The following is a 13,154-nucleotide window of genomic DNA, read 5'->3' on the forward strand; positions in this document are numbered from 1 at the left end:
TCAAGTTTAGACTATGATGGCTAATCCGGTCTTGCCATAAAGTGTATAATTTTCGTGGGATATATCAGTATGATCACCACGGCTCTTGCCTCTTATCATACTGATATGTAACATAGTTTTGATCAGTAGATTACATAGGTATAGTCTTGACCACTTTCTTAAAAGGGTCTTAGGCATTTTGTTTCTTTCTTAAATCTGAAGGAACTTGTTTCCTTTTGCCCATTGTTTCTATTTGGAAACCATATTAACTCAATGGGTCATACATTCTTGGGTGTATATAATGCCCTTTAGGCAATGCCTTAGCCATAGATTTCTTACTAGGCTATTATACCGTACCATAATGCTTTTTAGGCGATTTCTTTATCAATCATTCACATTATCAAGTAAGATCAGGCAAAGATATAATAGTAATGAACTCAAATCAATTCTATTATTATATATAAAATCGTGAATGACAATTAGGTTTAAAACAAAACACAAATCAAAGACTTAAAACACAATTAGCATGTCGAGATCTTTCTTTAGTCAATAGACATGCCGGCCACACCATCAGTTACATTGGACACGGCTGCCTTGGATTCATCCTGATCCATATCAGTCTTATTTGCTTCAGGATATCTCATCTCACTATTTCTTTTTAGCAACTGATTACTCTGCTCAGTTAGGCATGAGAGCAGATTATTATAGGTGGTGAAACCTTTTTCTCTATAGATATGTTGTAACAATAGATCTCTTGGATCGGCTGTGAGGAAGGTCTTTTCCAGTAAATCCTCCTCTATTACCACTTCACCACATAGTCTCATTTTTTAAACGATTTTGGACAAAGCAAAATGATATTCATCCACAGACTCAAAGTCCTGGAATCTGAGACTCATCCATTCATGCCTGACCTTTGGTAATAACACCATTGTATATCTGGATTTTAATTTTATCCAAAGGTCAAGAGGATTCTCAATACTTAGGTACTGATTTCTTAGATCCTCAGTGAGATGATGGCGCATAATTGTTATGGCTCTTAACTTTTCACTTCTAGTTGCATAATCACCCTGAATGATACTCCTTCCGAGTCCTCTTGATTTCAGGACAACTGAAGTATTCATTGCCCATTCTAGATAATTTTCTCCAGAGGGATTTAGAATGGCATAATCCAAAGGCTCAAATCTCGGCATCTAAAACCATATTATCAATCAATTCATGATTTAGGATGCAACCAATTCAAAATAATCAGTGCATATGATTTCATAAGTCTCTCGACCAAAACACTTTACTACTCGATCATGGTGCGAAACAAGTCGAGAATGCTAGGTATATATGTGATGCTTAGGCCACACGGCCATGTAATGTGATACAATGATCCTAGAGATCGGTTCATGAGATATGCAAGCAAGTTCACACGACCATTCAGATATGGTGTCTCTCTAGGCCACACGGCCAAGCTATGATGCATTAAGCCACACGACTTTCAATCACATGATGCAAACAATGTGATCTATCAAGGGCACAAGGCCGCGAGTATGAACGATGCATCGGAATGGTTAGGCCACATGGCCGTTCGGTATGGTTCATAGAAAAATCAAACGGCCACAACAGAATATAATGCAAACAAGGATAATCAATTTAGATGCATTCAATCTTATCATTCAGTTGCATATCAATTAGGGTTTACCAATTTCAAGGTTGGTAATATGCGGCTAGATTTTAGGGTTTCAGAATCAGAGTAATCTAGCAACCTAACTCTCATGCAATATGTAATCAATCCTAAACCTCAAATCAATCATTCAAATTTTAAGCAATATGAGATTTAAGGTTTCAAGGCCTTTAGGAATTTAAAACGAGATTTAGGGTTTTAAACATTTAAGTGGCCGATTTTGTCAACATGAGGTTAAGGGTTTCAAGGCCTTAAGATTTTAGTTTCGAGATTCAATCAATCTATTAATCTTAAAACTCAGATCATCAATCATTCAATCAAGCAAGAACAATTTAAAATCGATTTCAAGCTTTAGGGTTTTAGGGTTTTCGATTCCAAGATTTAGGGTTTTCATAATTCAGATCAGAACAATCAATCAACATGTTCTAATGGAATCGATTTCAATCTAGTGATTATAAGATGATCAGTTTTAGGTTATACCAGTTTTTAGGGTTTATCAAGAACATTGGATTTCCATAATAATGGATTAGGGTTTTAGGGTTTGATCATTATGTTCTTAGGTTAATCGGTATACCTTTGTTTGTAGGGTTGAAACCGGACCACCAAAGAGAACGGATGAACCTCGAGCTGCACACGGACGGACGCGAGCTGGCTGTCGTCGGATGCGAGTTGAACGGGACGGGACGCGTCTGCTTCCTATCGGGTTCGCGAGCTGCTTCCTATCGGGTTTGCAAGCGGCTGATCGGGATTGCGAGCTGGTTGATCGAGAACACGAGCTGGCTGTGATGCGAACGGAAGCTGAGGTCGTCTAGGATCAGGAACACCTTAGGGATCGAGCTGATCGGTTGCTGACGAGCTGGAACGCGAGCTAGGACAAATTAGGGTTCGTCAGAATTAGGTTAAAGTCGCCGGCTAGATTAGATTTAAGGGATTGGCGATTTTAGCTTAGATTGCAGAGAACAATCGTGCTGATAACGTGTTGTAAAAGAATGGGAATTCTATGTCTTTCATTAATGAATAAGGCATCCCTTATATAAGGTTTACAAGATAGAGATAAAAGGAAAGAGTACAAATTCTAATCCAACTAGATTTAGGATAACTACTAAATACATAAATGGAAAGATTACATATACAAGGAAAATGAAATAGGATTTCCTTTTCTCTAAAGCTTGTGGCCGCCTCTCTCTCTCTCCTCTAAGGCATGCGGCCGCCTCTCTCTCCTCTCTCTAGGGTTTCGGCTATGTCTCTTTCTTCTAGGGTTTGGGCCGGTTATGGACCGAGCCGGTTATGGACCGGGCCGGTTATGGACATTCATCACTTGATTTATAACAGGAGACATATATAAACATTTTCTCCATAGTCAATTCCGGATAAGCTTGAAAATTAAATAAGTGGTTGAAAATGTTGAACAGAGACAACCCATATGACATGAATTCAATCCCATATTAAATTCATTTGGGGTGTGACTGGTAACCATCGAAGAACATTAGGAATGAATAGGAAAAGAATGAATATGAATAAAATTTTGGGAATGATAAGGAATGAGGATTCCTTATCAAAATTAACAAGGTACAAATTTGCATTATAATTCTCTACAAAAAAAAAGAAATGAGAAGGAATGAAGAGGAAAAAATATTTCTCATGAATGGTAACATTTTCGAGGAATGTTAAGGAATGCAGTGTTCCTGTCATATTCTATTGGTTACCATTATTGTGAATAACTTTTTTTAATGTATGTTTGTGTAGTTAGAATGCTTTTGGATAGTTTCAAATGCATAATAATTCCAATTATGTAACGTATCGAATGTTTTTTGGCAAGAAGTAAAGATACAGTTAATCATTTTGTCATATATATTACAAACATATGTGCTACTTTATTATTTCTAAAGTGAGGTAAAATAGACTTTCTATACTTATTAAATCATGCCCATTATAACTTTCGCTATAATATCTCTTATAAATGTAGAATGCAAATTTATACTTCGTCACCATATAAATTTTAAAAATGTTTGCTTCTATAAATTATTTCAATGCGATATTACATTATGATAAAAAGATTAGACGAGTCATTTTGTTATAATTTGAAAAGACTGAATTCAATGATCATTCAATAAATTTTTTATTGCGGGTAATCACATAGTACTGAGATTAAAAGGCACACTCTAAACAAATTAATACACACTCGAGGCAATAAGTTTGCCTAGAGCTGGAAATTTTAATCATTGCCCGCGGGCCCCGCCCCGTTTGACCCGCCGCGGGGTGGGTGCGGGTTTGCCTAATCAAACAATTCAATTAACAGTCGAACAAACTCTACGAATTTCCCCATTCACCCCTGTCTTCACACCAATATTACTCATCTTCACCATCGACCTCGCAAACTGAGCATTGAAGCTGTCTCTAGAAGCCATAAACTCTTGCACTATAGTTCTAGTCGTTGGATTAGTCCAAAGAAGGTGATCGGATTGAAGAATTCCCCTGCCGCGACTAAGATTGTTGAAGAATGAAGTGTCAAAAGTATTGCCACTTCCGAAGTCGAGATCCACGCGGGTTGATGCATCTCCGTTTAGAGGACAAAGTCTTTGGAGGTCTGGTACGAATGTTTGGTCCATGGTTGGATCTGCTCTGTTTCTGGTCGTGTTGAATATTCTGTTTGTGAAAAACCCGCATGCTGCTGTTCCAATCGTGTGTCCTCCTATTAAAATCATACATCCCTATACTCACTTTAATTACAAATATATATGTAAATGTAACCGAGAATAGTCATTTACAAAATCGGATCAGAATTGTATCAACCGATCCATACTCCTCTTTAGTTTGGTAATGAAATTTTAAAAACATAAAATTCAAGCTGAAAATGAACCAAAATGATATTTGTTTATCCACCTAGCTTCCACATATCACAATACCCCGACATGAAAAGTGTCAATGAACTTCCGGAAAAAAAATGTCAACGAAACATACAACGAAATAGTATGTTTGATCATATGATAGACTTGGTATATATATATACTAGGTGTTTTCCTGTACCATGTGTTGTAATTTTTTGTTAAAAATTTAAATTATATTAAAAATAAAATTTATTAGTTTTGTCGATTTTATTATTTTCTTACTGATATTTTAATATAAATTATATTTAATTGAACAAAAAAAATTAAAAAAATATTTTAAATTATATTTAAGAGTATATATGTAAATATTTAAAATTATAATCTTAGATAAATAATTTCTTTAAATATATTAAATCAACTTGTATAAAGTTAATAAAATTAATATAAAAATTGCATAATTATCAAAAATTAAAACTAAATAGTATTTATAAAATTATAAAATTCATAGATATGTAAGAAACTAATGATTTTACGACTAAAAATTATAGAATATTTTGAAAATTTTAGTAATAAAATTGTATAATTATAAAAATAGAATTAATTAATATTTCGAATTTTTTAATGTTATATTTGAATATATTTATTTTATTGATGATGTATTTTTAATTACCATACTCTAATTTTTTTTTACCAAAAGTATAAATCAACAATATATGTAATGTATGAGTTATTACCATATATTAAATTTTTTACCAAAAGTATTAACCCACATTAAATGTAATTGTCAATGTTATATTTAACCATAAGCCATGTCATCAATTTTAATAGCCATGTCACATTTTGTGAAAGTGATTGTAGATAATACATGTGTTAAATCCCTTTTTAAATAATGTCTAGAGAATATTTTATAGGCTTGGTATATTGTTCAGGCTAATTTTAATTTAATTTTTAAAAAATCGATATTCAGTTAACTAATTTATAAGATGAAGTTAATTTTAAGATTATGAGTCTAATCTAAGTACGCGTGAAAAGAGTGAAACACTTGTTTGGGACCAGAATCTTGAATTTGGTAAAAGTTACTGACCGACGAGAGCGACAAGATCGCGAGTGTTGAGGCGGAAGGCCGCGAACTTCCTTTGTTGAACAACCACGGAGTCACTTGGAGAAGGAAGATTGTTAACGTTCGTTGCCAATGAAACTCGTCCATCTCTGCGTCCTGTTGGGACTTGCCAGCTTTGTCCTTTCGTCTACATGCACCCATGCAAACGTCATATGAACTTCTTTTTTTTTGGTAAAAACGTCATATAAACTTTATAATTAATAAGTATCTCATATACATCTGTTAACTAAGATCTCTATTGTTACATATCATATCTTTTCAGATGCTGTTAACTTGCATGCACTATGTATTTCCCTTCAAAGGATTCTACAAATTTTAGCGTTCCACATACTTATCAAAAAAAAAAACATTAGCGTTTTAACCAATAGACCAATTTTTAATTCTAAACGTAAACGCCAAACGCATATACAAAATAAACAAACCCTTTCTTTCTGTTTGCAATTTGCCAAAAAAAATGTTTTACTATAGTAACATAAATATAATTTCACATTAAAACAGAAAACGCAAAGTTGGCATCTAAAATAATTTGAGGCATAATTCTCCCTTCATTCTTTTGTATACTTACGAGGGCGATTGAATCACGAGCGGCTAAGGTTAAAATATCGGCACAAGAGACAACACCAGGACAAGCGGCCTCAAGCTGCGTCTTGGCATCGTCAATTACTTCAAAACCACGTAGGTTAAAGTTTGCACCAGCGGTTCTTTCGGTGTTAGGTCCTGATATAAGCACTGAACCATCACAACCCTGGACAAAGCAATCGTGGAAGTGCATTCTTAGTAAACCAGGTGCAATCTTTGGATCTGAACCAAAATGAGTTGTCACAGTGGTCCGAACAATGGTCTCGGCGTTAGGGCATGTGGTTGAGTAGAACCCGATCCTCGTACCTTGGCCACAAACCGCAGTGATACAGCTAAGGAAGACTATGAACGAGAATAATGATCCGACCAAACCCATATTTTTCTGTGTTTAGAAAAAATCTCAAGTGTGTGTTTGAGTTTGCTTAGATGCATGTGAAGTGATACCAGAACGTGAGCAACTTATAAAGATATTGAGAGAACTAGAGAAGTCGAAGGATAACGTGGAAGTCAATGTAATCGGCTACACTGTTTGTATAAAGGATGACCTTTTAACAATTCGAAACAGAAAAGCGCGTTTCTAAGCTGGCTCCGCGCGTTGACGACTGCAGAGCATGTTGGGTTTGTTTCTTTCTTTTGTTTGTTTCTGTAAATTGATTATGTAATCATTTACATTGAATGTGACCATAGAATATTCCTCTCGTAAAAGTTAAGTTTTGATCATGGAAACTCGCGTACACTGGAGGATGATTTTTTTGTACTTCAGGATGATTTTAATTTTAAAATGCACCGTCTTTGGATTGGTTGATAGAATAAAGGATATATTATCCGATATTTATGATACCAATGTAGCATTTTTTTATGATACCAATGTAGCATAAAGTTAAAAAAAGGTTCACAGATATCTACCGAGTGAGATACGTTTACTTACAAATATACCATGTTCCTTTCAGTAAGAACATGTAATGTTTAAGTAACCAAATAGCCTGAGCTTGACACGCATAAGTTGATGTTGACACATATTCCGCTTCAGTCATTGAAAGAGTGATGATGGACTACTACTTTGATGATCACTAAATCTTCATCCATGAGAAAGACACACCTTGAAATATTGTTTCTAATTAATATCAATATCCCCAGTGAAATCATTATCAGTATATACCAGAAAATCTCCAGTTCCTCCGTTCTCATACTAAATTTCAGATTCCGTAGTACCTCTTTGATATCTGTTAACTCTTTTAGTTTCATGCAAATGTAACAATGTGGGTTTAGACATGTATTTTCTGAGAAGACATACATCAAATTGCATATCAGGACTTTTTGATGTGATATACATAAGACTCTCTATATATGATATGCTTGTAAGAGATCTCATGAACTTGTTCTCTTCGCTCATTTATGTCAAGTTTGTTTCCATGCGCCATCAAATTGTACACATTAATTGTTACAGGTGTCCATCTCAAACCATTTCATAACTTACAATGTAAACTTTGGTTGAGACATGTGTATTCCATGTGACGTTTGTAGTACTTCAACTCCTAGAAAGAAATTCATTTTTCCAAGATCAGTGATGTCAAACTCCCTATGTATTGAAAACTCGAATACTTCCATCAATGGCACATTGTTTTCTCTGTAGATAAGACCACCCACATAAACACTCACAAGCATAAGTTACCTTGTTTATTCACTTTGAAGAACAAGGTCTTTTCATTTTGTAACTTCAGGAAATCATCTTTGATGAAGTATTCAGGGCCGGCTTATTAGGGGGACAAGCGGTGCGACCGCCCCGGGCCCAAGCCCGTGTCCCTCCGTATAATACTAATTAAGGAGCCCAATTTTTTTATAAATCTGTATTTTTATATATAAAAAATTATAAATATAATAAATAAAATTGAAAATGGTCCAAATTATTTGATATGTATATAGTTTTATTTTCATTACAAAATATTACTGATTAAATTTTAAAAATATTTTAAGCGTTATCTACATATAAATTTTACAAGGTAAAAAAAAATATTCGCTCTAGGACCCTTAACAGTGTTGAGCCGGCCCTGGAAGTATTCCTCAATTATGTTGAACCAAACCCTTGGAGTCTGCTTTAACCCAGATAATGCCTTGTGAAGTTGAAGATTTTTGTCTTCACTCCCTTTAATCATGCATCTCTTTGTTTATTGTATGTATACATCTTCCAAGAGAACTCCATGAAGAAAGGATGACTTTACATCTAGTTGGTAGATGTTGCAAGCTTTTTGTTCTATAGTAGCTAGTATCAATCTATCCATCCGAGCAACCAGTGAATATATCTTTGTATAATTAATGCGTTGATCCTGAGTGTAGACTTTAGCTACCAATCGAGCTTCGTGTTTTGTTACTTATCCAAGCTAATTGAGATTAATTTTGTAAATCCACTTTATTCCTATGTATTTCTCTTCACTTGGTAAAGTTTAACGTTCCAATGTTTGATTCTTGACAATGGATTTTAATTTTTCATCCATAGCTTCCCTCCTTTTCGAACTTCTTTATGCTTCTTCACATGTTGCAGAATCACAAGAGTTAAACTCCACCATGTTGACTTCATCCTCTTCTCTTGTGATTTCACTTCTTGTGGCATATATAGTCATTCAAATAGCGTGAAGGTCCGATTGTTTTTCTTCCCTCCCTAATTTTGAGGGGTAGCTCGTTCTGAGTTCCTTCTTCAATACATGCTTGTTATTCAGCTTGAGTTTCATTGTTAAATTCATCACCTGAATCTGCCCCATCATTGTCCTCATCATTTATTTCTTCACAAGTCTTGTCTTCATCATTACATGTCCACTCAACATCAGAATGGTGATTTTGTTCTCCTTCGTACTTCCAGCCTTTTGTTTCCTCAAACACCACATCGACACATCTATTCTTGTAATAAGCTTCTTAGTGATTGAATTGTACAATCGTCGGTAACCCTTTGGTTTTTCTGAGAAAGAAAATAACAAACACAGTAAAATTTTGTCTTTAAGCTTACTAAAGTTTACATCTGGAATATTGACATATTCAAAGCTTCACCATACACAAAAATCCTTCACATTAGGCTTAACCTTGTTCCATGCCTCTTGTGGTGTAACATTCTTCACATCATTCACTAGACATGTATTGAGGAAATATAATGTCTAGATCACTGCTTCTGGCCAAAAACTCTTGGCTACCTTTCTTGTTGAAAGCATGGACCTAACCATATTCATCATTATGTAGTTCTTTCTCTCTACAATGCCATTATGTTAAGGTGTGATATATCCTAGATTTTTGTACTTATTAATATGGTTTTTAGTAGTTTTCTAGGCTTTTTGGAGTTTTTATCTATGTTTTCATGTATTTATATGTGCTTGGATGGTTTGGGAAACTTTAGTGAAACTTTGCAGGGATTTTAAGGGATCTTCGTGACGATTTGAAGCAATACGAGTGCATTGTAGCTGGGGATCGATCGATCACATTCCATGGCAAATACGGATCGGTCAATCCCATGAAGAAGCAAAGCCATCGAGCAACAAGATTACATCGATCGATTGGAATCAGCACACAACTGAATCGATCATTTGGAACACTCCGAACAATGTGGTCGACCGATTGGACATATGCATCGATCGATTAAGTCCAATTGATCAATGGGCCAAACTTACGACCAAAGCATCTTACGGACGTAAACATATCCATCGATCCAAAACCCGGATCAATCGATGGGACTCGCACGTGATGACCTGAAATTTCTTTTTTCTTGTTTTGGTTTGGCTTTTTTCCCAAAAGTGCCCCTTGTCTATAAATACCTATTAGGACGTAAATTAGAAGAAAAAACTTTATTTTTGCAGCGGATTATTAGGTTTTTGAGTTGAGGAGAGACAAGTGATTATTCTTCTAACCCTAGTTGATTCTCTTTAATCCAATTATGTTTTCTATGATGATTTGTATTTCTGCTTCTATGTCTGAGTAGATCCACTGTTATGTTAAAGGTTTTCAATGGAATTGAAGAGATTGAATGTTTAGGATTGATATATTAGGAATTTACATTGGAGTTCTTCACCGGAATTGGTCATTATGCATTAACTTCATTGATCACTTAGTCCACAAACATGAACTTTTCACTTGAAGTATGAGAATCATATCCACCACTTCTGTGTCACCCATCACTTCTCCATTACTTCTCATCTGATTTGTGATGGCCAAGACACACGGAGTATTCTCCACTTTCTCAGGTTCGTTCATCTCCACCAGCTGAAAACCTCTCATGAGTTTATGAAGCAATGGCTTCTTCACACAAGCCATTGGAGTTCTTCACCTGGATTGGTCATTATGCATTAACTTCATTGATCACTTAGTCCACACACATGAACTTTTCACTAGAAGTATGATAATCATATCCACCACTTCTGTGTCACACATCACTTATTCATTAATTCTCATCTGATTTGTGATGGCCAAGACACACTGAGTATTCTCCACTTTCTCAGGTTCGTTCATCTCCACCAGCTGATAACCTCTCATGAGTTTATGAAGCAATGGCTTCTTCACACAAGCCTTGCCTCTAAACTTTGGTCGTGAATTTGTTCAAACGTTAGGGTACCCTATCAATGGATTGATACATGTAATATTTGACCTTGTGGTTGTTGGTTTTGACATTTTCGAGTTGTTGTATTTACTCCAGTGTTACGATTGGAGTTGTTTTAACTCCTCGAATCCATTCTCAATCAAACTCCACCATCACCTGATTTGGAAAAATTTCTCCATGACCTCACTCCAATGGTTTCGATTCCCGTTGAATTGAGATAGTTTCATCTTCTCATCTCTTATCTATTCTCACTTAGAAGCTGCGGCTTCTCTGTGATCTCTTCGTCTACTACCATTTTGAAAGGATCTAATGCTCCGTATTTTAGAATCTGAATTGTGCATATTTATTAATGATAGAAGGATGACTTATGTAGCCTTCATAATAACTGAAATTTCATACAGACTCTTAAAACATAGTGCTAACTAGTCTCACCATAAGACTTGGTGCTTATTCGAAATCCAACAAATTTATCTAAGATATTGAACGTGAAACTTTAGCTCCTATTATTCCTGTTTGATTTTCTCCAACAATATTATTAACAATATATATATATGATCCTCACTTGCTTTAGCAAAAAAACATTATGCAGCTGAGATTGGGCTTAACCGTTAGCTAGATTTTGATCTACAATTTCAAAACATGAAATTACTGTTGTTTACAAAATTTTATTTAGTAGAAATATAATTGCATCCATAATTTATGATTTAAGTTTTATATAACTTTTTTTTAAATTTATGTATATTATTCATTTTAATTAGCTTTCTGAAATTTAATTTTTGAATTCTAAGAAAAATTATAAACACTATTCTATATAGATTATCTACCTTTAAATATTTTAAAATTAGATAAAAACAAGGATAATTTTCATGTTTACAATTTTGTTGGTACCATTATTCATGTTTACCATCACTGAAGAGACATTTTCAAAAACAGAAATTAGCGTGAATACATCCAAATTTATATCATATTTGTTGTATAACCCTCAAATAATGAGTTCATTTTTATGACTGTTTTACCCCTATGAGCTACCTCCCCCTACATTGCATAGAGTATATGTATTCTGGCAGAAGACACCGATCGACTCATTGGACAATGCAATGTTTTGACGATTTTCCAAAAACAATCAAAACAACACCAATTGCGTATCAGCTTCTCTCTTCTCTTCTCTCCTCTCACTTCAAATGAACCAGTTTCACATTACATTGATTAATCATTTTTCTCTCATTCATCTTCAAATACACAAGAGTTTGACAAAAATGAATCCGAAGAAAAGCTTGTGACAACGAAGAATAATTTTTACCTTGATTTTGAATCTTTCTTACACCATTATTTCTTATTATTTTCTGCATCTGACAATTTAAAATAATTTTTACCAAGTTAGATTCTAACTTGTTTTTCTTGTTCTATTGAATTTATTGAATTTGTTTGATTGTTCTGCCTAAAGAGATTTGTTTGGTGGTGTAGGTGAAAGTTATGTTGAATCTAGAGCTCAAACAAAACAGATTTTTGGTGAGCTTGAGATTATTAATTTCAACACTTTCTTCGGATTAATTTCAATATGTTCTTGAGGATCTTCAGTTTTATCAACAAATTATATTTTATATGATAAATGATTTCTTACATGTTACATGTTTTGTTAACTGATACATAATTTGATACCGAAGAATTCATAATTGTTTAACGTAATGTTACAAAATACTTGAGGTTAATGGGTACATGATTTGTTTAGCTGATAAATGGTTTGCTAGCTAGTACATCGTTTGATACTTGGTTTATTAGCTGACAAATGGATTGATATATGTCTTTGAATTAATACGTTACAGGATAAGTTAGTTGTTATCCGATAAACGATTTGTTACTTGGTACTTGTGTTGTTAGCTGATACATAATATGATACCAAAGAATTAATAATTGGTTTGTATGACATTACAAGAGAGTTGACGTTCATTGATACATGGTTTGTGTATATGATAAATGGTTGAATAAATAGCTTGTGAACTTGTACATTTTTGATACTTAGTTTGTTGGCTGACAAATGAGTTGATACATGGTGTGGATTAATAAGTTGTTATCTGATACATTTTTGTTATCTGGTACAAGTTTTGTTAGGTGTTTCATAATTTTCCGGAACCGTAATTGGTGACGGTTGAAAGATTGTGAAAGAAGATTGACGACGACGTCTTTATGTAGAGGAACCAAGTTTTTATCAGATTGATTGTTATTCAGATTTTTTTTTGCAGTTTATGTATTTGTTTACAAATTTTTATTTATAAAATTTCGCCTCTAACTTTTTAGTATTTGTTTAACAATATAGATAATCATTAATTATAAAATTTCTCTAATATTTTTTATCAGTAAATTTGAACAGATGTACTGATTACAATGCCATTTACATACTAATGTTAT

General features: G+C 34.1%; 1 protein-coding gene across 2 annotated transcripts; it reads right to left on the bottom strand.

Annotated features, from left to right (window-relative positions):
• Window positions 1–3,739: 3,739 nt before the first annotated feature.
• LOC106405082 (peroxidase 62) lies at window positions 3,740–6,681 on the bottom strand. 2 transcript variants are annotated; one of them, XM_013845689.3, is made up of 3 exons: window positions 6,162–6,675; window positions 5,561–5,723; window positions 3,740–4,340 (listed from the first exon to the last, which is right to left on the bottom strand). In XM_013845689.3, the coding sequence occupies exons 1-3, from the start codon at window positions 6,549–6,551 to the stop codon at window positions 3,937–3,939; spliced, it is 957 nt and encodes a 318-aa protein (XP_013701143.1). In that variant the 5' UTR covers window positions 6,552–6,675; the 3' UTR covers window positions 3,740–3,936. The 2 variants fall into 2 exon arrangements, with proteins under 2 accessions (XP_013701143.1, XP_022560853.1); XM_022705132.2 differs by having other exon boundaries at window positions 3,926–4,359; window positions 6,162–6,681.
• Window positions 6,682–13,154: the final 6,473 nt, after the last annotated feature.

The sequence above is a fragment of the Brassica napus genome, chromosome C6 (assembly GCF_020379485.1).
Source record: "Brassica napus cultivar Da-Ae chromosome C6, Da-Ae, whole genome shotgun sequence".
Taxonomy (NCBI): Eukaryota; Viridiplantae; Streptophyta; class Magnoliopsida; order Brassicales; family Brassicaceae; genus Brassica; species Brassica napus.

What these genes read in the sequence shown, in the direction of transcription:
- LOC106405082 (XM_013845689.3), bottom strand. Translation starts at nt 6,551, where the DNA reads ATGGGTTTGGTCGGATCATTATTCTCGTTCATAGTCTTCCTTAGCTGT. An exon ending in CTCGTGATTCAATCGCCCTC is followed by an intron (nt 5,724 to 6,161) that starts GTAAGTATACAA and finishes GGGTGCATGTAG; the next exon opens with ACGAAAGGACAAAGCTGGCA. An exon ending in CGATCTTGTCGCTCTCGTCG is followed by an intron (nt 4,341 to 5,560) that starts GTCAGTAACTTT and finishes TGATTTTAATAG; the next exon opens with GAGGACACACGATTGGAACA.